Here is a 20,810-nt window from a genome sequence, read left to right on the forward strand (position 1 = left end):
ATGGGGTCGCACAGAGTCGGACACGACTGAAGTGACTTAGCAATTATTACATTATATACATATATAGTATATATCATATATGTATTCCCACTGTTGACCATATTTGAGTTGTTTCTAATTTTTAATTGTTACAAATAAAGCTGAAGTACCTATAGCTATAGATTTAGAACTATAGCTATCTATAGATATATATCAAGATAGATATAGAATGACAGATATGAAACTGAATCTTTACATTGATTCTGAGCAAAGAGTTTATTTTTCTTGGCCACACCAAGTTCTTTTTTTTTACTCTGTGGCCACACTGTGCAGCATGCAGGATCTTTGCTCCCCGGCCGGGAATCAAATCCGCACCTCCTTCATTGCAAGGCAAATTCTTAACCACTGGGCCACCTGGGAGGTCCCCCCTAGTTCTTGAATAAAGTCTTGCCCTACTCACCTCCTGCTTCTTAGGCTTTGCACATGCTGTTCCCTCTGCCTGGACCACTCCTGCCTCCTCATCCATCTAACTCCACCTCAACTTTCAAGTGTCCACTTTAATGCCTCCTCCTCTGAGCAGCCTTCCCTGATGGCTCAGACTCATCAGGTCTCCCACTGTGATGCTCCGGAAAACCCTCTACTCCTACCACCTCAACTAGAATAACTTAGCCAAACCCTGTCTCCTGCTACCCACCTAGGAGCTTTGGGAGGACAGGAAATATCCTGTTTTAGTCATCAATTTACTTCAGAGGATATATACAATAGATATTGAATAAAAATTACTCATCATGACTGTGATCCCATAGACACTGTTAACATATACAGGAATCCAGCCTTTCTACCACCACCCCCTGCCCAGGCTAAAAAGAATTCTGGCTTGGTCAAACTGCATCTCCTGCTCCCTACCTTTCAGGTGGACTATGCTTACTCCTTGGAAGGAAAGTTATGACCAACCTAGATAGCATATTCAAAAGCAGAATATTTGTTGGCATTACTTTGCCAACAAAGGTCTGTCTAGTCAAGGCTATGGTTTTTCCAGTGGTCATGTATGGATGTGAGAGTTGGACTGTGAAGAAGGCTGCGCGCCAAAGAATTGATGCTTTTGAACTGTGGTGTTGGAGAAGACTCTTGAGAGCCCCTTGGACTGCAAGGAGATCCAACCAGTCCATTCTGAAGGAGATCAGCCCTGGGATTTCTTTGGAAGGAACGATGCTAAAGCTGAAACTCCAGTACTTTGGCCACCTCATGCGAAGAGTTGACTCATTGGAAAAGACTCTGATGCTGGGAGGGATTGGGGGCAGGAGGAGAAGGGGACGACAGAGGATAAGATGGCTGGATGGCATCACTGACTCGATGGATGTGAGTCTGGGTGAACTCCGGGAGTTGGTGACGGACAGGGAGGCCTGGTGTGCTGCGATTCATGGGGTCGCAAAGAGTTGGACACGACTGAGCGACTGAACTGAACTGATGCTTTGCTGAGACCACCCTATTATGATAAGATTCTGTGACACAGAATCAATGGGAGAGGGCATGAGGTGTGCCCAGCCAGCTAAGACTACAGATGGAGTTTGTCAGCAAACCAAAAAAGGGAGGGTGGCCAGTGAATAAAAAAGGTGAATGGGAGGGGGTGGAGGAATAAACTGGGAATTTGAGATGGACAGATGGACACTACTATATATAAAGAGATGAACAACAAGGACCTACTTATAATACAGGGAACTATATTCAATATCTTATAATAACCTACAATGGAAAAGAATCTGAAAAATATCTGTATAACTAAATCACTTTGCTGTATACCTAAATCACTGTAAGCTCCCAGGTGGGTAGCGGGAGACAGGGTTTGGCTAAGTTATTCTAGTTGAGGTGGTAGGAATAGAGGGTTTTCCGGAGCATCACAGTGGGAGACCTGATGAGTCTGAGCCATCAGGGAAGGTTGCTCAGAGGAGGATGCATTAAAGTGGACACTTGAAAGATGAGGTGGAGTTAGATGGATGAGGAGGCAGGAGTGGTCCAGGCAGAGGGAACAGCATGTGCAAAGCCTAAGAAGCAGGAGGTGAGTAGGGCAAGACTTTATTCAACTAAACTTCAATTTTAAAAAACATCTGTATACATTAAAAAGTGAATGGGAGGCAAGAACATGATAACAAGGATTGCCATGTTCCAAGCACCCCCTTCACAGTGTTTAAGCAAAGCTAATAACAAATTGACTTTGCTATTTAAAAATTCCTTTCAAGTTTCTGGAACTAGAACAGATGTTTTATAAGTAGAATGTTATGTGGTCATTAACATAATTGTTGAGATCTCTCCCTGGGTCAGCATCACTGAGGCAAAGCCTAGATTTCTTTCTGCCCTGCACAGCATCCCCTGCTGACTCACCTAGCTCATTCCTCTTTTTGTCTTGAGCCCGCCGATGTGGCTTATCCTGAAGGGAGAGACAAAAGAGCAAGCATGACTATCTGTACCCCGTCTGGGGGCTCCTCAACCCTTATTTGCCTGCAGATGTGCCTGCTCAGTCACTCAGTTGTGTCAGACTCTTTGCAGCCCCAGGACTGTAGCCTGCCAGGCTCCTCTGTCCATGGGATTTCCCAGGCAAGAATAGTGGAGTGGGTTGCCATTTCCTCCTCCAGGGGATCTTCTAGACCCAGGGATCAACTGGGCATCCAGCCAAGAGCCACACCCACTGATAGAGTCTCCCAGGTCCTTCCTTCCCGACTCCTGCCCCACTTTCCATGCACAGAAAGGAACATGGGGGGTCTCACCTTCTTCATAGTTCCTGAATAATCTATGAGAGGGTAAATATACAGATATACTGGTTAGAATGGGGTTGGGGGGAACCCTCATGCAGAAACCCACCTCCCACCTCAGTCCCCTAGTACCTTGTCCATGTCGACCACACGGAGGGACCCTCCCAAGACACTCCTTGTGTGCAGGTGCTCGGCACCGTTGACAGCGGTACCCCTGATAGAAAGTGCCTCTGAGATGCAGGAGAAGATAAAGGAAGGAGTCAGTGATGCTGAACAAACACAGCCAATCATTTTGCCAACAACATAAAGGGCCCCTTTGGGTTTTTTTAGAGCAGAAGAGAGACAGAGAAGCTGAAGATCAAAGGAGAGCCTCCCCCCTCCCAACTCAGGGGCATGATGGCCAGGGGAGCCCCCCCACCCCACAGAGGAAGGGACAACCCACCCCAGCAACCAGGTCCATCCTCCCAGATTCCCACCTCAGCAGCATCTGGCAAGCCTTGCAGGATGTGGTCTCCTCAAAGGAAAACATCTGAAAGTCATGACCATTGGCAGTGGCGTTCTCGGGGTAGATGTTGGAGCTGGCGAGGGAAGAGAATTCCATGCAATGGAACAGGATTCAGCCATTAAAGGCAATGACGTACCAGTACACGCTGCAGCCTACTGTTTCATTGCATGGATATGCCCTATTGCGTTTCTCCATGCGCCCACTGATGGACCGTTGGATTGTGACCATTTTGCTAGTGAATAGTGCTTCAGTGAACATAGGTGGGGACAGAAAGTGGGTGAGTGGGTGCCAGGGGCTGGGAGTAGGGAAAACAGGAAGGGATCACTGCTTGAGTGCAGGGTCTCATCTGGGGGTTTGAAGATATTCTGGAACTAGATAGAGGTGATGGTTGCACAGTGTGAATTTACCAAATACCACTGAATTGTGCACTTTTTTAAAAGATTTTTTTTAATGTGGACCATTTTAAAAGTCTTTATTGAATGTGTTACAATATTGCTTCTATTTCTTATGTTTTGGTTTTTTGGCCACAAGGCATGTAGGATCTTAGTTCCCTGACCAGGGATTGAATTCATACCCCCCTGCACTGGAAGGGGGAGTTTCAACCATTGAACTGCCAGGGAAGTCCCAGAATTGTGCACTTCAAAATGGCTAAGTTTTTGTTATGTGAATGTCATCTCAAGAAAGAGAAGGAGGTGGAAGACAAGGAGGAAGGATTTCGAGGCTGGTGATGGAAAATCGTGAACACTTGGCATTCTGGGGATGCAGACTGTCTTGAAAGCCTGTTCCTCCCACTTCCCAGAGGAAGAAACTGAGGTTCTCAGTGACCCCATGGCAAGGTGAGACTAAAGCCCAAAACTGCCTAAAGTCCTCTGAGGATGGAAAGATGGAGGAGGAGGGGGTCTCACATGGCCATCTCGAACTGCTCCATCCACTTCTTCTTTAGTTCTCGTGTCTTGAAGAACAGCTCATAGCCCTGGGCACCTTGGTCCTCAATCAGGAGGAACATGTGAGTCCACTGTGGAGAAGCAGGGTTTAAAATGAAGGCACCCACCCTGCAGAGGGTGGGACCACATGCCCATTGACCCTACTGCTCTGGGGAGGAAGGGGTCAAGCCAACTACAGCCTGTCTGCCCCCAGGAGAGCCGTGTAAAGGGCTTCCCAGGAGAAGCAAATACACATCCACAAATCTAGATTCATACACATGCATACTTATACCTATGGCTGATTCACACTGAGGTATGACAGAAACCAACACAATATTGTAAAGCAATTATCCTCCAATTAAAAACAAATTTAAATAAAAAATTTTTTAAATTACAAAACAAAATCACACTTGGGACTTCTGTGGCTGTCCGGTGGTTAAGACTCTGCACTTCCACTGCAGGGGGGCATGAGTCAGATCCTTGATGGGGGAACTAAGATCCCACAGGCCACGTGGCCAAAATAAATAAATTAAATTTTAAAAATTAATTTATTTCTCTTAATTGGAGACTAATTACTTTACAACACTGTAGTGATTTTTGCCATACACTGACATGAATCAGCCAAGGGTGTACGTGTGTCCCCCATCCTGAACCTCCCTCCCACCTCCCTCCCCATCCCATCCCTCAAAGTTGTCCCAGGGTCCCGGCTTTGAGTGCCCTGTTTCATGCATCGAACTTGGACTGGTGATCTATTTCACATATGATAATATACATGTTTCAGTGCTAAATCACACACACACACACACAGGCATTCCAAGGGCCAAGTAGAGAGCTCAAGTGGCATTGAGGGTCCCCAGCATTGGGGTCTCCCAGTTACCACCTCTGAGCCTTACCTTCTTGTTGTCCCTCTCTCCGGAGGAGTCATCTCGAACCTGGAAGCTGTGCAGGTTCACAAAGTCCTTGAGGTCGTAGGTGTCCCCTCGGCGCTTACAGATGAGCAGAGCTTTGTCAAGCAGGAAGGCATACCTGGAAGCAATCAAGTGTCCCTGTCTGGCTCCTCCCTAAGTTCCCACAAGCTCTCCACCTGATCCCCTCCCACTTTCCGGGCCCACTCTGCTGTCAATCTAGGATTCTGGCTCTTCTTCTCCACAGTGGCCAACTTGGCCACGCCTACCTGTCTATTTTGACTTCACCCATTTGATTCTTGCTGTTCCTGCCACCTGTCCGTCTTGGCTCCACCCACACAACCATGCTGGCTCTGCTTGTCCTCTCAGTCTAGGCTCCACCCACTGGTACATACGGCCCCACCTACCTCAGATGGTAAAGAATCTGCCTGCAATGAGGGAAAGCCAGGTTCGATCCCTAGGTTGGGAAGATCCCCTAGAGAAGGGAATGGCAACCCACTCCAGTACTCTTGCCTGGAGATTCCCATGAAGAGAGGAGCCTGGCGGGCTACAGTCTATGGGATCGCAAAGAGTCGGAGACACCTGGGCAACAAACTTTTTTTTTCAAAACCTGTCTATCTAGAAATAGCACCAAGCCCTTGCCCAGATTCCATCCTAGAACTATGTTGGCTCCACCCACCTGCCTAACCAGTAGCCTGGCCCCGCCCCTGTCCAGGCTCCGCCCCAGATCCGTATTGGCTCCGCCCACCTGTCCATCTTGGAGCGCCTCTCCACCGAAGTTATCTTCAGCTCACCATCGATCTTGGGTCGGCCGTAGTGGGCTAGAGACTGGTCCTACACAGCAGACAAGACGTCTGGCAAGGGGCCCCCAGGAGGAGATGACACCCCCTCTCCACGTGGCCACATCCCGGCCCTCCCCGCCCACCCCCTCACCAGGTTCTCGATGGACAGCTGGAAGTTGGTAATCTGCCGCAGCGTCTCATTGTCCCGCTTGACCTCGTTTACGCACTGTGCCAGGTCCTGGGGGTGGGGCAAGGGTGAGCCTGGGTGCCCCGCTCCCCCAGTCCTATCCCCCACCTGGCAAGGGACAGAGGGTCAACCTCCAGCAGGGGGCAGCAGGAGAATGTCACTGTCCCCAAGGGGGATGCTGGGAATGAATCATTCGAGGTACAGGAGGTCTCGAGAGGGAGGTGGAGGGAGGGGGCGGCCGTGGGTGTGGCCGTGCCTGGGTGGTACTCCCTGACTTAAACCCATGGGTGTCTGGGTGGCACTGCCATCCCTCTGTGTGACCACTCACCCTCATGGCATCTAGGGCCAGCCGCAAGTTGTCCTTCTCCATTGCATCCTGTGTGTGTTTCACCAGCTCCTGTGTGACCCACAGAGATGCATATTGCCTGGGCCTGCCCCCTCCTCCTGGGGGGCCTTCCAAACAAGCCTGGCCCACCAGCTCCTTCTTCCTCCTTCTGCTGTCCCTAGAGGCTGGGGCACAGCCCCAGTGACCCCCTCCCAGAAAGGGAAGCCCAGCCCCCAGGAGCCCTTGCAGGGAGATCTGTGTGCCCCTAGAAGCCCATGCCTTCCCCGCTTTGTGCACCTGGAGCAGGAGGTGATATTTGAGCACTCGCTGCATGGGCACCATCAACAGGTCCCTTAAGGTGAACCTCCCGTTGTTGGCGCGCTGACTACATTCCTAGGGGGTTGGAGAAAGGGGTGAGTGAGAAGAGGTGGAAGCAGGTGGGGATTGTTCTAGACCCTGAAGCCTCTTCTCCCCGCTCCCCAAGGAAATAAAGAACACCATGGGGTGCGGGTGACCAGCTGGAGGCTGCCTGGGGTAGATGTCCAGGATTCCTCAGCTGATGGGGGCTCCAGAGAGGGAGGTAGACAGGCCTGGAGGGTCCCCATGATGGAGACCAAAGAAATTGAATGGACAGCAGACACTGGCCATCCCTCATCATCCCTACTCTGTCTATGCTTCCACTAGACAAACGGATCCAGGTTGGGATTCAGTCCAGGATCCGTGCTCCCTCCAGGATCAGGGCTTGGCTGGGATCGGGGCTCTGTGTGAAGTAGGAACTCAGCCCAGAACTGGGGTTTGGCCCAGACTTGGTGCACAGCCAGGGTTGGGCCTCTGGCTGGGGTTCAGTGTGCCCTCGGAGTTCAGGTCAGTGTCAGAACCTCAGGCTGGTACCAGGGCTCCATCCAGAGTACAGGGTTCAGCTGGGGTCAGTTTCTCCCACTTAGCTGATCAGTACCTCCCTCCACAAACCTTCAGCGGACAGACCCCTGACTAGGCTGCAGCAGGAAGGGATGCTCTTTCCAGCTCAGTCTCCCCACTACTGCCCCCCAGAGAGTGGAAAGGACTGAGAGAACTTCCCCCCGCAAAGATGAAGCCCATCCCCTACTTCCAGCTTCATTTGTACATCCTCCCGGGCTGTGGCCACACGGTCCAGGTGCTTGCTGGCAGACTCCACCTGGCTACAGTAGCGGCCATAGATGAGGAACCTGCAGGAAGAGGGCAGGCGGCCGGGGAATGACACTGGCACCAAGGTCTGGCAGATCTGGGTGTCAATCCCGGCCCTGCCTCTTCCCAGCTGGATGGTGCTGAGCCTCAGTCTCCCTGTCTGTAAAATGGGCATAACAATAGCACCTCCCACATATGGATTATTGTAGCATTAAATGAGATAATGCACAAGAAGCTCTAAGTGGAGCACCTGGCATATCATCTCTGCTTAATGTTCATTTATTTAATAAGAATTTATTGAACACATACTGTGTGCCAAGTTCCACATTAAGCTCTGTAGAATTCCCTGGTAGCCCAGGTGGTAAAGAATCCACCTGCAGTGCAGGAGACCCCTGTTCGATTCCTGGGTTGGAAATATCCTCTGGAGAAGGGAATGGCTACACACTCCAGTATTCTGGCCTGGAGAATTCCATGGACTATATAGTCCATGGGGTCACAAAGAGTCAGACATGACTGAGAGACTTAAAAAAAAAAAAAGGCATCAATTTATTCGATCCTCACCACAACCCCAAAGAGGTACATTCTTTGGATCACACTGATTTTAGAGATGCAGAAGTAGAAGCACAGAGAGGTTAAGTGACTTTCTAGTGCCATACAGCTCACAAGAGGAAGAGCTGGGAATTTAACCAGAGATGAGCAGCACTGTGCCCACAAGCAAGGATAGAAAAGCCTTCTCTGCTTGGTGGTCTATGAGGGCAATGTCTCCCGAATGCCCAGCCTGGGCAGGGCAGGGTGGCCTCCAGAGGTCTGGGCTGGATGCCTGGGTCTCACCTCTCCTTGTATTTGATGAAGACCTGGTAGAGGGTGGATGCACCAGGGTTGGCCAGGGCTTCCTTCATCTCCTTTAGGAAATGGGTGTGTACACGAAGCAGGTCCTACTTGGAGGGAAGGGGTGAGGCTTGGGGTGGGAGCCTGGAGCTGGGGATGCTGGGTGGGAGAAGGATCATCCGCCCACCCTACGAGGTTCATCTCCCAACCCCCACATCCCAGGGACAGGTGAAGCCAGCAAACCATCCCCTCTGTACAGAAGCCCGGGAAGGCAGTAATCAGTCAGCTCACCTCAATGTTGATGAAGATAATCTCGACGTCTTGGGGTTTAAGGAACCGCTGCAAGGGCTTCATAAAATGCTGTGGGGGAGTGGGGAGAGAAGGATGGAGAAGGGGAAGACTCCTCCTTCCAGGCAAGCCCCAGAGACACAGAGAGGAGGAGACAGAGATGGAAAGGGAGACTGGGAGAGAGAGAGAGATGTGTAGAGAGAAAGAGACAGAGGCAAGGAAACAGAAAATGAGAGAAAAGAGTAATGGAGAAAGTCCACACAAAAAACCTGTACAGGACTGTTCCATGCAGAATTTATTATCATAAATTCCCAAAGCAGAAACAACCCATATGTCTATCGACAGATGAATAAATAACAAAATGTGGTCCATCCAGAAAAAGGAGTGAAGCAATGACACGCACTTCAGTGTGGATGAGCCTTGAAACACGAGATTCAGCGAGAGGAGCCAGGCACAGAAGGCCACATGGTGAATGAGTTCATTTAGATGAAATGTCCAGAATAAGTACGCCACAGAGACAGAAAGTAGGTTAGTGGGTGCCAGGGAGGGGCTGGGGGGAAATCAGAGTTTAAGGGGTGATGGCTAAGGGGTATGGGGTTTCTTTGAGGGATGATGAAAATGTTCTAAAATTGGGAATTTCCTGGTTGTCCAGTGGTTAGGAGAGCCTGGGTTCAATTCCTGGCCCAGGAACGAAAATCTCACAAGCTGCAAGGCCAAAACAACAGGAAAAAAAGAAAATGTTCTAAAATTAAACCGTGGTGGGTCGGGAAGATCCCTTGGAGAAGGAAATGGTAACCCACTCCAGTATTCTTGCCTGGAAAATCCCATGGACGGAGAAGCCTGGTAGAAGCCTGGTAGGCTACAGTCCACGGGGTCACAAAGAGTCAGACACGACTGAGCGACTTCACCTTCACCTTCACCTTCACACAACTTTGTGGGGTTCCCAGGTGGCGCTAGTAGCAAAGAACCTGCCTGCCAACGCAGGAGACACAGGTTCAATCCCCGGGTCAGGTAGATCCCCTGGAGGAGGGCCTGGCAACCCACTCCAGTATTCTTGCCTGGAGAATCCTATGGACAGAGGAGCCTGGTGGGCTACAGTCCATGGGGTCACAAAGAGTTGGACATGACTGAGCACACATACAATACTGTAAATCAACTATACTCCAATAAATTTTTTTGAAAATAAACAGTGATGATGGTGGCAAACCCTTGTGAATATACCAGAAAATATTAAATTGTAGATGTTCAATGGCTGAATTGTATGGCACTTTGATTAAATCTCAATAAAATGGTTAAAAAAGAGATGGCCAGGGACTTCCCTGGTGGTCCAGTGCTTAAGACTCCATGCTTCCACTGCAGGGGGCATGGGTTAGATCCCTGGTCCAGGGAACTGAGATCTCACATGCCACATAGTGCAGCAAAAAAAAAAAAAAGCGAGAGATGGCCAAAGGAAAAAGAGGAAGTAGAAAGTGAGAGTAATAGAGATAAATGGACAAATGAAGATACAGGAAAAGAGGGCGACAGGGATAAAGAGACACAGAAGGAGAGAAATTCAAACAGAGGGAGAAGTAGGGAGCAACGCCGAGGGGACCAGAGACTATGAGAGATGAAGAAATATGGAGCAGTGAGGATGGGAAACATCCCCAAGCCCGTGTGGGCTGGATGATGCCTCTCCGCTCTGCGCATGCGTCTGGCAAGGACCAGGTCGGAGCATCACCTGTTGGATGGAGCCCAGCGTGTCCGTATACTTCTCCTCCGTCTGCTGGATCTCCCGCAGACAGCAGCACCGCTTGTCATACTCTGTCATCTTGGGCTGAGAGTGGGGAGGAGAGGCTGATGTTGGGGTGTCCGGGGATGCGCCCCACCCATGAGCCTGCCCAACCCGGTCCTGCGCCCCCACACACCGGCATGGGCACCGGCTCCGAGCGCATGAGGTCCTCGTAGACCTCGTCGCCCTCTGCCTCCTCGTTCTCCACGCAGTCGTACAGGTCCTCATCCTCCTCCACCGTGTCGCTGCAGGACGCGGAGTCAGGCGGAGCCAGAGAAGCCTCCAGACCAGCCCCCAGACCAGGGACCCTCCGACACCCCAGGGAGAGGCCAGTCCCCTCAGACCCCCACCCCCCATGGCGGGGCCTTGTCTCCTCAGACCACCAGGGCAGGATCATGGTCTCAGACACTCACTCGATCTGGTCGGACAGGCCACTGTAGATGTCTTCATCACCCACACTCTCCTCAGTGGGGAAGGGCCTGGGGGAACCAAGATGGTATGAGCAGAGACCCAGGGGGGCCAGGTGGGCAGGAGGCTTCAAGGAGGAGGAATAGGGCCTAACGGGGTCCAGAGCTGTCAGCTCACGTAGTTACTCACATGATCCCCTTGTTCTGGGCAATCGGGGTCCAGGACAGAGCGGACAGGGTGTAGATGACCTGTGACAGGGGCCAAGGCTGCTCAGCAAGCCCCTTGCCCACCCACATGCCAGAACACAGCCTCCAAGCACTTGACCTTGAGGTTAGACTTCATGTCCCTGGGAGCCCAATTCAGAATTTTCCCACCTTCCTATGTCCCCACGTCAGCATGTCCACATTCCCTTAACTGAGCACCCACCACTTGAACCCTTTGTTCTAGTCAATCGCCATAACCACTCAGACAGAATGGGATGATCTTATTTCCAAGTTACAATGGACCTAGGGCTCAGAGAAGCACGGCCACAAATCTGAGGTCACACAGCAAGTGATGGGACAGGGACTCAAACTGGGTTCCACGTGTTCCAAGCAAGGCTGTTTGCACCTGCTGTATGACTTGTTCTAGCCCAGCAGTCCTTCCCTGACAACGCTTGGTTTGTCCAGTGTAGACATTCATGGAAATGAATTGAAATCCAGTCTTTGGGCTCTAGGTGTCCATCTCACAGGCAGCTCAGTCCCATCTTACCTTGCCAAAATCCTGCACATCGAAGAGGTCGAAGGCCTCAAAGAGTTCACTCCGCTTGAGGCCAAACTTCTCGTAGCAGGTAGACAGAAAGGTGCGGATATTCTTAAGGCAGAGGAACTGTGGAAAGAGAGACGAGGTTGGAGGAAACAAAATGGGACAGGGGAGAAGTTGACTCCTGGCCATTGGGCTTGAGGTCTGGCACAGAAGAGGGAAAATAAGGCACAGCCCCCTCTCAGGAAAGATCAAGCTGTACCGGAAGCCACATTTACCCCTGCATTTTTTCTTGCTGAAGTACAACTCATAAGATACAAAGTTAACCATTAACAGATAACAATCTGGTGTGTATAAACAATGGAATGTTACTCAGCCATTGAAAAGGAATTACATTTTGATTTATGCTGCATCACAGATAAATCTTGAAAACATTATGCTAAGTGAAATATGCCAAACACAGAAAGATGAAAGGTGTATGATACCACCTATATAAGGTCCCTAGAAAAGGTACATCCATAGAGACAGAAATTAGGATGGGGGGCATGCCAGAGGCTGGGGGAGGGGATGGGGAGTCTGTGTTTAATGGGCACAGAGTTTCTGTTGGGGATGATGAAAAAGTTTTGGATATAGTGGTGATGGTGACACAATGTAATGAATGTATTAAATGCCACTGAATTGTATATTTACAAGTGGTTAAAATGGCAAGTATTATTGTTTTATTTTATATATATGTTATTTGTATATTTTCATATAAAATTTTATTTATATTTAGAAAATATACTTATTTTATTTATATATAATGATAAATATGCATAGTTTACCACAATAAAAAATTTAACCATTAACCACTTTATTCATTTTTTAATTAATTTTTATTGGGGTATAGTTGATTTACAATGTTGTGTTAGTTTCTGCTCTCCAACAAAGTTTTTCAGTTATACATATACATATATCCACTCTTTTTAAGATTCTTTTCCTGTGTAGGTCATTACAGAGTCTTTTTTTAGAGCAATGTAAAAATATTTTTATTTTCAAAAACAGTAGATGCAAGCATTTAAGGTTGTCTAATACTATTGTTGGAGAAGGCAATGGCACCCCACTCAAATACTCTTGCCTGGAAAATCCCATGGATGGAGGAGCCTGGTAGGCTGCAGTCCATGGGGTCTCTGAGGGTTGGACATGACTTGAGCGACTTCACTTTCACTTTTCACTTTCCTGCATAGAGAAGGAAATGGCAACCCACTCCAGTGTTCTTGCCTGGAGAATCCCAGGGACGGGGGAGCCTGGTGGACTGCGGTCTATGGGGTCGAACAGAGTTGGACACGACTGAAGCGACTCAGCAGCAGCAGCAATAACCTATAATGGACTTCCCTGGTGGTTCAGTGGTAAAGAATCTGCCTGCAATGCAGGAGACACAGGTTCAATCCCTGGGTCGGGAAGATCCCCTGGAGAAGAAAATGGCAACAAGCGCCAGCATTCTTGCCTGGGAAAATCCATGGACAGAGGAGCCTGGGGGGCTACAGTCCATGGGGTCACAAAAGAGTCGGACATGACTTAACAACTAAACAACAACTCTGTGATTCTACAATATTTGTATTTGGGGATGCCTACTTTATGTGGTTGGGTACTCAGACTTGTTCCATTCTCTTGATAACCCTGTGGAGTTTTAATGCCCATTTTACCTAAAAGGAAGCAGGCTCAAAGAGGGAAGGAAAGTTGCCCAAGATTATTAACTGCAAGAGTGACTCTGTGGCTGGGAATTCCCTGGTGGTCTAGTGGTTAAGACTCTGCGCTTCCAGTGCAGAGGACACAGGTTTGATCCCCCGTCGGAGAATGTGTGGCCCAAAAAAAAAAAAAAATAAATTCTATGCACAGGGAACTCTGCTCAATATTATGTAACAACCTAAATGGGACAAGAATTTGAAAAAGAACAGATACATGTATATGTATCACTGAATCACCCGACTGTAAACCTGAAACTAACACAACTTGTTAATCAACTATACTCCAATATAAAATAAGAAGTTAAAAAAGGAAAAAGAGTAAGCATGTGGCACAGAAAACACGCTTCTGGTTATCAAAGGGGAAAGGCCGAGAGGGTGACAAATTAGGAGATGGGGATTTACACACTATTGACTATAAAATAAACAACAGGGACCTACTGTATAGCACAGGTAACTATACTCAATACTCTTGAAATAACTTACAGTGGAAAAGAATCTGAAAAAGACTATATGGCAACCCACTCCAGTATTCCTCCCTGGAGAATCCCCATGGAGAGAGGAGCCTGGCAGGCTACAGTCCATGGGTTCCCAAAGAGTCAGACACAACTGAGCAACTAAGCACAGCACACACACATATATAACTGTATCATATGTGCTATGCACTTGAAGCTAACAACACGGTAAAATTCTTGCCTGGCGAATCCCCGTGGACAGAGAAGCCTGCTGGGCTACAGTCCATAGCATCACAAAGATATGGATATGACTTAAGTGACTTAGCACGCGCAAATCAACTATACCTCATTTTTTAAAAATCCAAATAAAAACAAACAAACAAAAGTAAGACCATGGAAGAGCTGAAATTTAATTCCCAGATGGTGTGAATCTGGAGTCGATTTTCTTGACTATAACTTCATTGCTTTGCATGCAGTGGAAGTCACCATGAGCACCTGCCACCTGTTCCATTCTCAGCACTTTCTCTATATTGTTTTAAATTTATGTATCTTCAAATATGTATATATATATAAGGTAAGCAACAGGACGGTTTGATGTACTTATTCATAGTGAAAGCATTATCACAGTCAAGCTGATTAACACTTCTCATAGTCACCATGAATAACACTATAATAATACAATATTATACTATTATAATATAATAATATAATAACACTATGAATAACACACTTCTCATAGTCACGTGTGTAATGAATGCACTTGAAATCTACTCTCAGAGCGTAATTATGGTGTTCAGTACAGTGTTACCAAGTACAGTCATACAGTACCCTAGAGCTCCAGACTGACTCATACTATGTAACTTCAACTTAATACCCTTTAACCAATATCTGCACATTAATTTCCCCACCCCTACCCCCAGCTCTTTGTACCTATGGTTCTACTCTGCTTCTGTTAAGTTTTACTCTCTCTGTGTAGAGGTCAGCTCATCAAAATGAATTTAAAAATTAAACAGGAATGCTTCTACTGTGTGTGTCCCCATTAATCATAATGTTCGCTGTTGGTTCCTAACAGAAATTCTGTTCTTCTTTGTCTTTTTTTTTTAATTGAAGTATTAGTTGATTTACACTGTTGTCTTAGCCTCAGGTGTACAACAAAGTGATTCAGATATAGATAGATAATTCTTTTTCAGATTATTTTCCATTGTAAATTTTTGCAAGGTCTTCCCTGGTGGTCCAGTGGTGATGAATCTGCCTGCCTATGTAGGCAACACGGGTTCAATCCCTGATCAGGGAAGATCACACATGCTGTGGAGCAACAAAGCCCCTGCACCAAACTGTTGAGTCCACATGCTGTACCTGCTGGAGCCCATGAGCACAGACCCTGTGCTCTGTGACAAGAGAAGCGCTGCAACGCAAAGCCCACATACAACTACAGCAGACCCCATGGGATGCAACTAGAGAAAGCCAGCACAGCAACAAAGACCCAGTGCAGCCAAAAATAAAAATGATAATAATAAATAAGTTGTTATAAGATAATGAATATAGTTCCCTGTGCGATATAGTAGGTCTTTGTTAGTCATCTATTTTATATATAGCAGGGTATATATGTTAATCCCAAACTTCTAATTTATAGAAACGTTTTTATCCATTTAAATAAGTTTCTTTGTATTCCTAGCTTCTTGGAAAGTCTTTGTATTTGCTTATTTCATTGAATCAAAAATGGATGTTGACTTTGATTAAGTGATTTCAAAGACCTATACAAGACAAGCAAGTGTATTTTGTTCTTGATTCAATTAGTATAGTGAGTTATATTAATCGAATCCCCGATACTGAATCTTTGGTTCTTTTGAAGTGACTCTCAATTTTTTTCTGCATTTGAAAAAGGTAAAAATGAGTCACACAACATCTATGGGCTCTAAAATGTCAGTGTAAAACCCTGATTATAATTTCAGTGTCATTAATTCCTATGTATCTAAAAATTATAGATTTTTGGAGGCTATTCCACCTCAATATTTGTGAATATTTTTGCTCACATGCATGTGGCCACATTTAAGTCAGATCAGAAATGATTAAAATAATGTAAAGGGGAATTTATTTTGAATTTTTTAAATGTATGTAATCGTATTTATATGAGAGATACCATGGAATCCTTGCAATAATCTTACAAAATAATTACAACTATTATACTCATTTTATAGATAAGAAAACTCAGGCAGGGACAGACACAGCTGGAGTACAAACTTAGCTGCATTTATGAATCAATTCAATACACACTGTTCTCTGTATCTTTGTATCTCACACTTTCATCTTCAGATTGTATCTTCTTCTGAATTATTTCCACATCCACAGCCTACTTAAGCCATTCTACGTGAAACATGAACTTTAACATAATTGAATGTATTTAAGGCGAGAACATCCTACTCTCAAAGAAAACCAGGATCGAGTGCTATAAACAGAAGTCAGTATAAAACAAATATGATGTAAATAGTGTTATAAAATTTTAGCTTGGTGGTCCAGTGGTTAGGACTCCGCACTCCCAATGCAGAAGGCCAGAATTCAACCCCTGGTCAGGGAACTAGATCCCACATGCCACAGCTAAAGATCCTGTATGTCACAACTAAGATCTGGTGCCGCCAAATAAATAAATACTTTTTAAAAAATTTAAACCTTTGTCTTAGGTAAAAAGCAAAACATTACACTTAACACTGAAATGCTGCAGAAATTTTCTTTGACATCAGAATTAAGGCAAGAGTGCCCACTGTTCATTCTTATTCATATTGCACCAAAGAGCTTAACCTGTGTTGTAAGACAAGACAAAGAAAGAAAAGGAAATTAGAAAAGAAAGACATTAATGCTCGGTTTTGCAAATGATATGATTGTCAACATAGAAAGCCCCAAAGAACACACACATAAATAACTGGAATCAATAAAATAGCAATGCCACTGAATACAAACTCAACTTAGTGCATCACATGTGGGCACATCAACAACAATCAGAAAATGTGTTGTTTTTTAAAGATAACATTTGTGAAATATTAGAATAAGCCAAACTAAACTACGGTGATAGAAATCAAATCAGTGGTTGCTTCTGGGGTGGGGAGGGTAGAAGAGATTGACTCAGAAAGGCTGCAAGTGATGAAAAAGTTCCGTGTCTTGATAAGGGTGTGGGTTGCACAAGGGTACATGTTTGCTAGAACTGATTGAACAATAAGTTGAAGAACCGAGCATTTCCCTGTATGAAAACTGGATTCGATTTTAAAAGGATAGCATTTCCCATCATCTAAAAAATGTAAAAGCTCAATGTCTGCCAGTTCAGGGACATGGGTTTAATCCCTGGGTCACGAATATCCCCTGGAGTAGCTAATATATTCTCCAGTATTCTTGCCTGGGAAAACCACAGATAGAGGAGCCTGACGGGCTAGAGTTCATAGGGTCACAAAAGAATCAGACACAACTTTGTGACTAAACAACAACAAAATGTTACACAAACAACAAAGCTGGTTAATATCTAACACATCTAACAAAAGAAGTACAAATCCTTTATGAAGTAAATTATAAAATTTTATGGAAAGGTATGAAGGAGCATCTAAATAACTAGAGTGACATATGTACTAATTCTTATCTAGAAAAACTCAAAAAAAAAAAAAAGAAAAACTCAATATTTAAAAATTTTCAGCCTTCACCAAAACTGAGCTATAGATTCAAGGCAATTACTATTAAAATCCCAGAATGACTTTTCACTGAACATCTTTTATGTGACCATCACTGAACTCCAGGGCTCTCTTTAAACCTTACAATCTTTAATCCCTGGAGCCAGGACAGAGATCCTGGGATGGTTAAGGTAGAGAACAGGATGGAGAATAAACTCCCACAGTGCCCCTAATCCAAAAGGATACACGAAGGAAATTCTGTGGCAGCCCAGTAATTAGAACTAACTCCATGTTCTCACTGCCAAGGGCCCAGGCTCAATTCCTGGTTGGAGAACTAAGATCAAGGTGTGTCTAAAAGAAGGATAAGAGGAGATTCTCCTATTCGCTGTGTGTCTTTGGGAAAATCACCTCCCCTCTCTGAACTTGTTTCCTCACGGACCATCATAATGCCCACTGTGGCATTTTGTTGTAATTCAATAGAATAATCCATGTAAAGGGTTCAGCATGGTGTGAGACCTCAATATCTGGAAATAATCATTATCACCATAGTGATTATCACATCATCAGTATTATGATTACCACCACCATAATCATCTTTATAATCATCACCATCAATATCATCACCATCTTCATCATCATGACCAACGTTACCATTACAATGACCGTTACTACCATCATCATCATTACCATCACCATCATCAACATCTTCATCATCATGATCAATGTCCTCATCATAATCTATATTACCATCACCATCATCATATTCATCTTCATCATCATCACCATCAGCAGCAGCAATATCACCATCATAGTCACCACTGTCCCCACCACGACAATCACCAGCATCACCACCATCACTGTCACTGCCATGGTCATCACCACCATCATCACTATGATTGTATTCACCATCATCTTCTTAGCTCCAGCTGGAGAGCCCAAGAGCATTCACTGACCCATCAGTTCCCAGAACTGGAAAAGACCTCAGGTAGCCACTAGTCTCCAATGTTCATCACCCAGAGAGAAGAAAAAAAATCCAGACAGTAGGAACTTATTCAAGGTCACAAAGCAAGCTGGGTATCTCATAGCACCTCCCAGGCCTTAGTTCTATTTCTGCTGCCTACCTGTGCAGAGGCCACTGAAAGTCCACGAGAATTCATGCTTTCTCTTCTATAATATGGAATTGCTGCTGCAAAGTTGACTGCCCAGCCAAAGACTACATTTCCATCCCCTCTTGCAAGTGGGTGTGGCCATATGCCTAGTTCCAGCCAATGGAATGTGAGTATTCATTAGATGCACCATTCTCAGGGCAACGTATTTAAGAAGTGAAATTGCATTCTGTATACTTTCTTTTCTCCCGTTGTCTACAGGCAGAAATGATGCTGAGACTTTGAGGGATAGCAAAGCTACAAATGAAAATAGTCTCTGAATCACACCATCAGAAAAAAACCTCCCTCCTGATACCAGGAGGAACATTGGACTACTAGGTGAACAGGAAATAAATTTCTATTGAATTGCTGCTATGTCACTTCAGTCGTGTCTGACTCTGTGCGACCCCATAGACGGCAGCCCACCAGGCTCCCCCGTCCCTGGGATTCTCCAGGCAAGAACGCTGGAGGTGGGTTGCCATGTCCTTCTCCAATGCATGAAAGTGAAAAGTGAAAGTGAAGTCGCTCAGTCGTATCTGACTCTTAGCGACCCCATGGACTGCAGCCTACCAGGCTCCTCCATCCACGGGATTTTCCAGGCAAGAGTACTGGAGTGGGGTGCCATTGCCTTCTCCATCTATTGAATTAAGTCACTGCAAAGGCTTATTTGTTACAGCAGCTAGTGTTCTCCTAATACAGTAGCCTTAAGGGCCAGAGCCAGCTGTGGTCTGAATGATCCTCAGAGGCCCCTTGACCGCCCATTCTAGCTCTTCTTGTAATTGTTCCTCTAATTACACACGTGGCAATAAACGAACAGCTGGAACCTGAGCTAAGAGCTCCTGTCACATCTGCCTAGTGGACTTCTGCTCATCCTTCAAGGCTCATCTCCAATACTATTCTTCCAGGAAGCCTCCCCCAGTTTCTTCACCCAAGCAGAGTCCTCACCCTCATTCCCCTGCCCTGGGATCCCTTAGTATGATGTCCCTCTCCACCCCTAAATGTTACATATTTCACGTTTTACACCTTGTTCCTATTCTCCCTCTGCCTGAATGCCCCTTGTGATCATCAACAAATATTTTTCAGCTCCTACCATCTGGAAGGGCTTTCCAGGTGGTACTAGTGGTAAAGAACCTGCCTGCCAATGCAGGAGATGTAAGAGACGCAGGTTCGATCCCTGAGTCAGGAAGATCCCCTAGAGGGGGGCATGGCAACCCACTCCAGTATTCTTGCCTGGAGAATCCCTGTGGACAGAGGAGCCTGGCGGGCTACGGTCCATAGGGCCTCAAAGAGTCAGACACAGCTGAAACAACTTAGCACACATGCACCTAAAGCAACCTGAGTAAGAGTGTCAGAGCCCTCCAAGACAATACGCCTGGATGCAAACCCAAGTCCTCTCTGCAGCTCACCCGCGCCACCTTCCACCATCACCTCCCTCCACTCAGGTCCTCCCCATCCTCCCCTCACCCACTTGGCCCTCTTCACTATTCCTTGAACAGTCAGGCAAGATGAGCCCTAGGACCTTTGCACCAGATTACTCTCTTCCTAGAAGACTATTCATCCCCCCAATTAATTGGGTGCCTCCCTTCCTTGTCGCTTTTGGACCTTTGATGAAATGTCATTTCTCAGGGTGACCTTCCCAACCACTAGATTTAAACTTGTAGAGAATACCCTGGTGGTCCAATGGTTAGGACTTGGCGCTTTCACGCCCTGGGTCCCGATTCGATCCCTAGTCGGGGAAATAAGACCCCACAAGCCAAGAAGCATGGCCAAAAAATAAAATAAAATTGTAACATACACGTATTTCACTTTGCAATTTTTTAAAAAATGTATTTATTTTTGGTTGCACTGGGTCTCTGTTGCTGATCGTGGGCTTTCTCTAGTTGTGGCAAGAGAGGGCTAGACTCCAGTTGCAGTGTGCAGGCTTCCCATCGCAGTAGCTTCTCTTGTTGCACAGCACAGGCTCTAGCGCTCAAGGGCTTCAGTAGTTGCAACTTTCAGGCTTAGTTGCACTGAAGCATACGGGATGTTCCTGGACCTGGGATCAAACTTGTGTCCCCTGCATTGGCAGGCAGATTCTTAACCACTGGACCACCAGGGAAGTCCTCACTTATTTATTTTGTGACTGTCTGTCTGTATTGCCCCACACAAGCCCCCCCCACCCCAACACTCTAGGACATCAGCACCACGAAGGCAGGATTCTCTGTGTATTTAGTTCACTGCTGTGGCCTCAACAGCTAGTTCAAGGCCCAGCACACAGTCAGTGCTCAAAAAAAAGTTGATGAAGGA

General features: G+C 46.4%; 1 protein-coding gene across 5 annotated transcripts in view; it reads right to left on the bottom strand.

Annotated features, from left to right (window-relative positions):
• Nucleotides 1-20,810, bottom strand: part of VAV1 (vav guanine nucleotide exchange factor 1) — a 63,889-nt gene that overhangs the window by 22,862 nt on the left and 20,217 nt on the right. For 2 of the 5 annotated variants that reach the window (XM_059888404.1, NM_001078074.1), the window contains 18 exon segments: nucleotides 11,560-11,676; nucleotides 10,999-11,057; nucleotides 10,815-10,880; nucleotides 10,538-10,646; nucleotides 10,351-10,446; nucleotides 8,637-8,705; nucleotides 8,349-8,452; nucleotides 7,459-7,558; nucleotides 6,651-6,746; nucleotides 6,357-6,425; nucleotides 5,993-6,079; nucleotides 5,808-5,893; nucleotides 5,048-5,180; nucleotides 4,137-4,246; nucleotides 3,203-3,304; nucleotides 2,859-2,956; nucleotides 2,742-2,764; nucleotides 2,359-2,404 (listed from right to left, as the gene is read on the bottom strand). In XM_059888404.1, the coding sequence (XP_059744387.1) occupies nucleotides 2,359-2,404; nucleotides 2,742-2,764; nucleotides 2,859-2,956; nucleotides 3,203-3,304; nucleotides 4,137-4,246; nucleotides 5,048-5,180; nucleotides 5,808-5,893; nucleotides 5,993-6,079; nucleotides 6,357-6,425; nucleotides 6,651-6,746; nucleotides 7,459-7,558; nucleotides 8,349-8,452; nucleotides 8,637-8,705; nucleotides 10,351-10,446; nucleotides 10,538-10,646; nucleotides 10,815-10,880; nucleotides 10,999-11,000 (1,396 nt within the window). In that variant the 5' untranslated portion in view covers nucleotides 11,001-11,057; nucleotides 11,560-11,676. 5 annotated transcript variants of the gene reach the window in all.

The sequence above is a fragment of the Bos taurus genome, chromosome 7, assembly GCF_002263795.3.
Source record: "Bos taurus isolate L1 Dominette 01449 registration number 42190680 breed Hereford chromosome 7, ARS-UCD2.0, whole genome shotgun sequence".
Classification (NCBI taxonomy): domain Eukaryota; kingdom Metazoa; phylum Chordata; class Mammalia; order Artiodactyla; family Bovidae; genus Bos; species Bos taurus.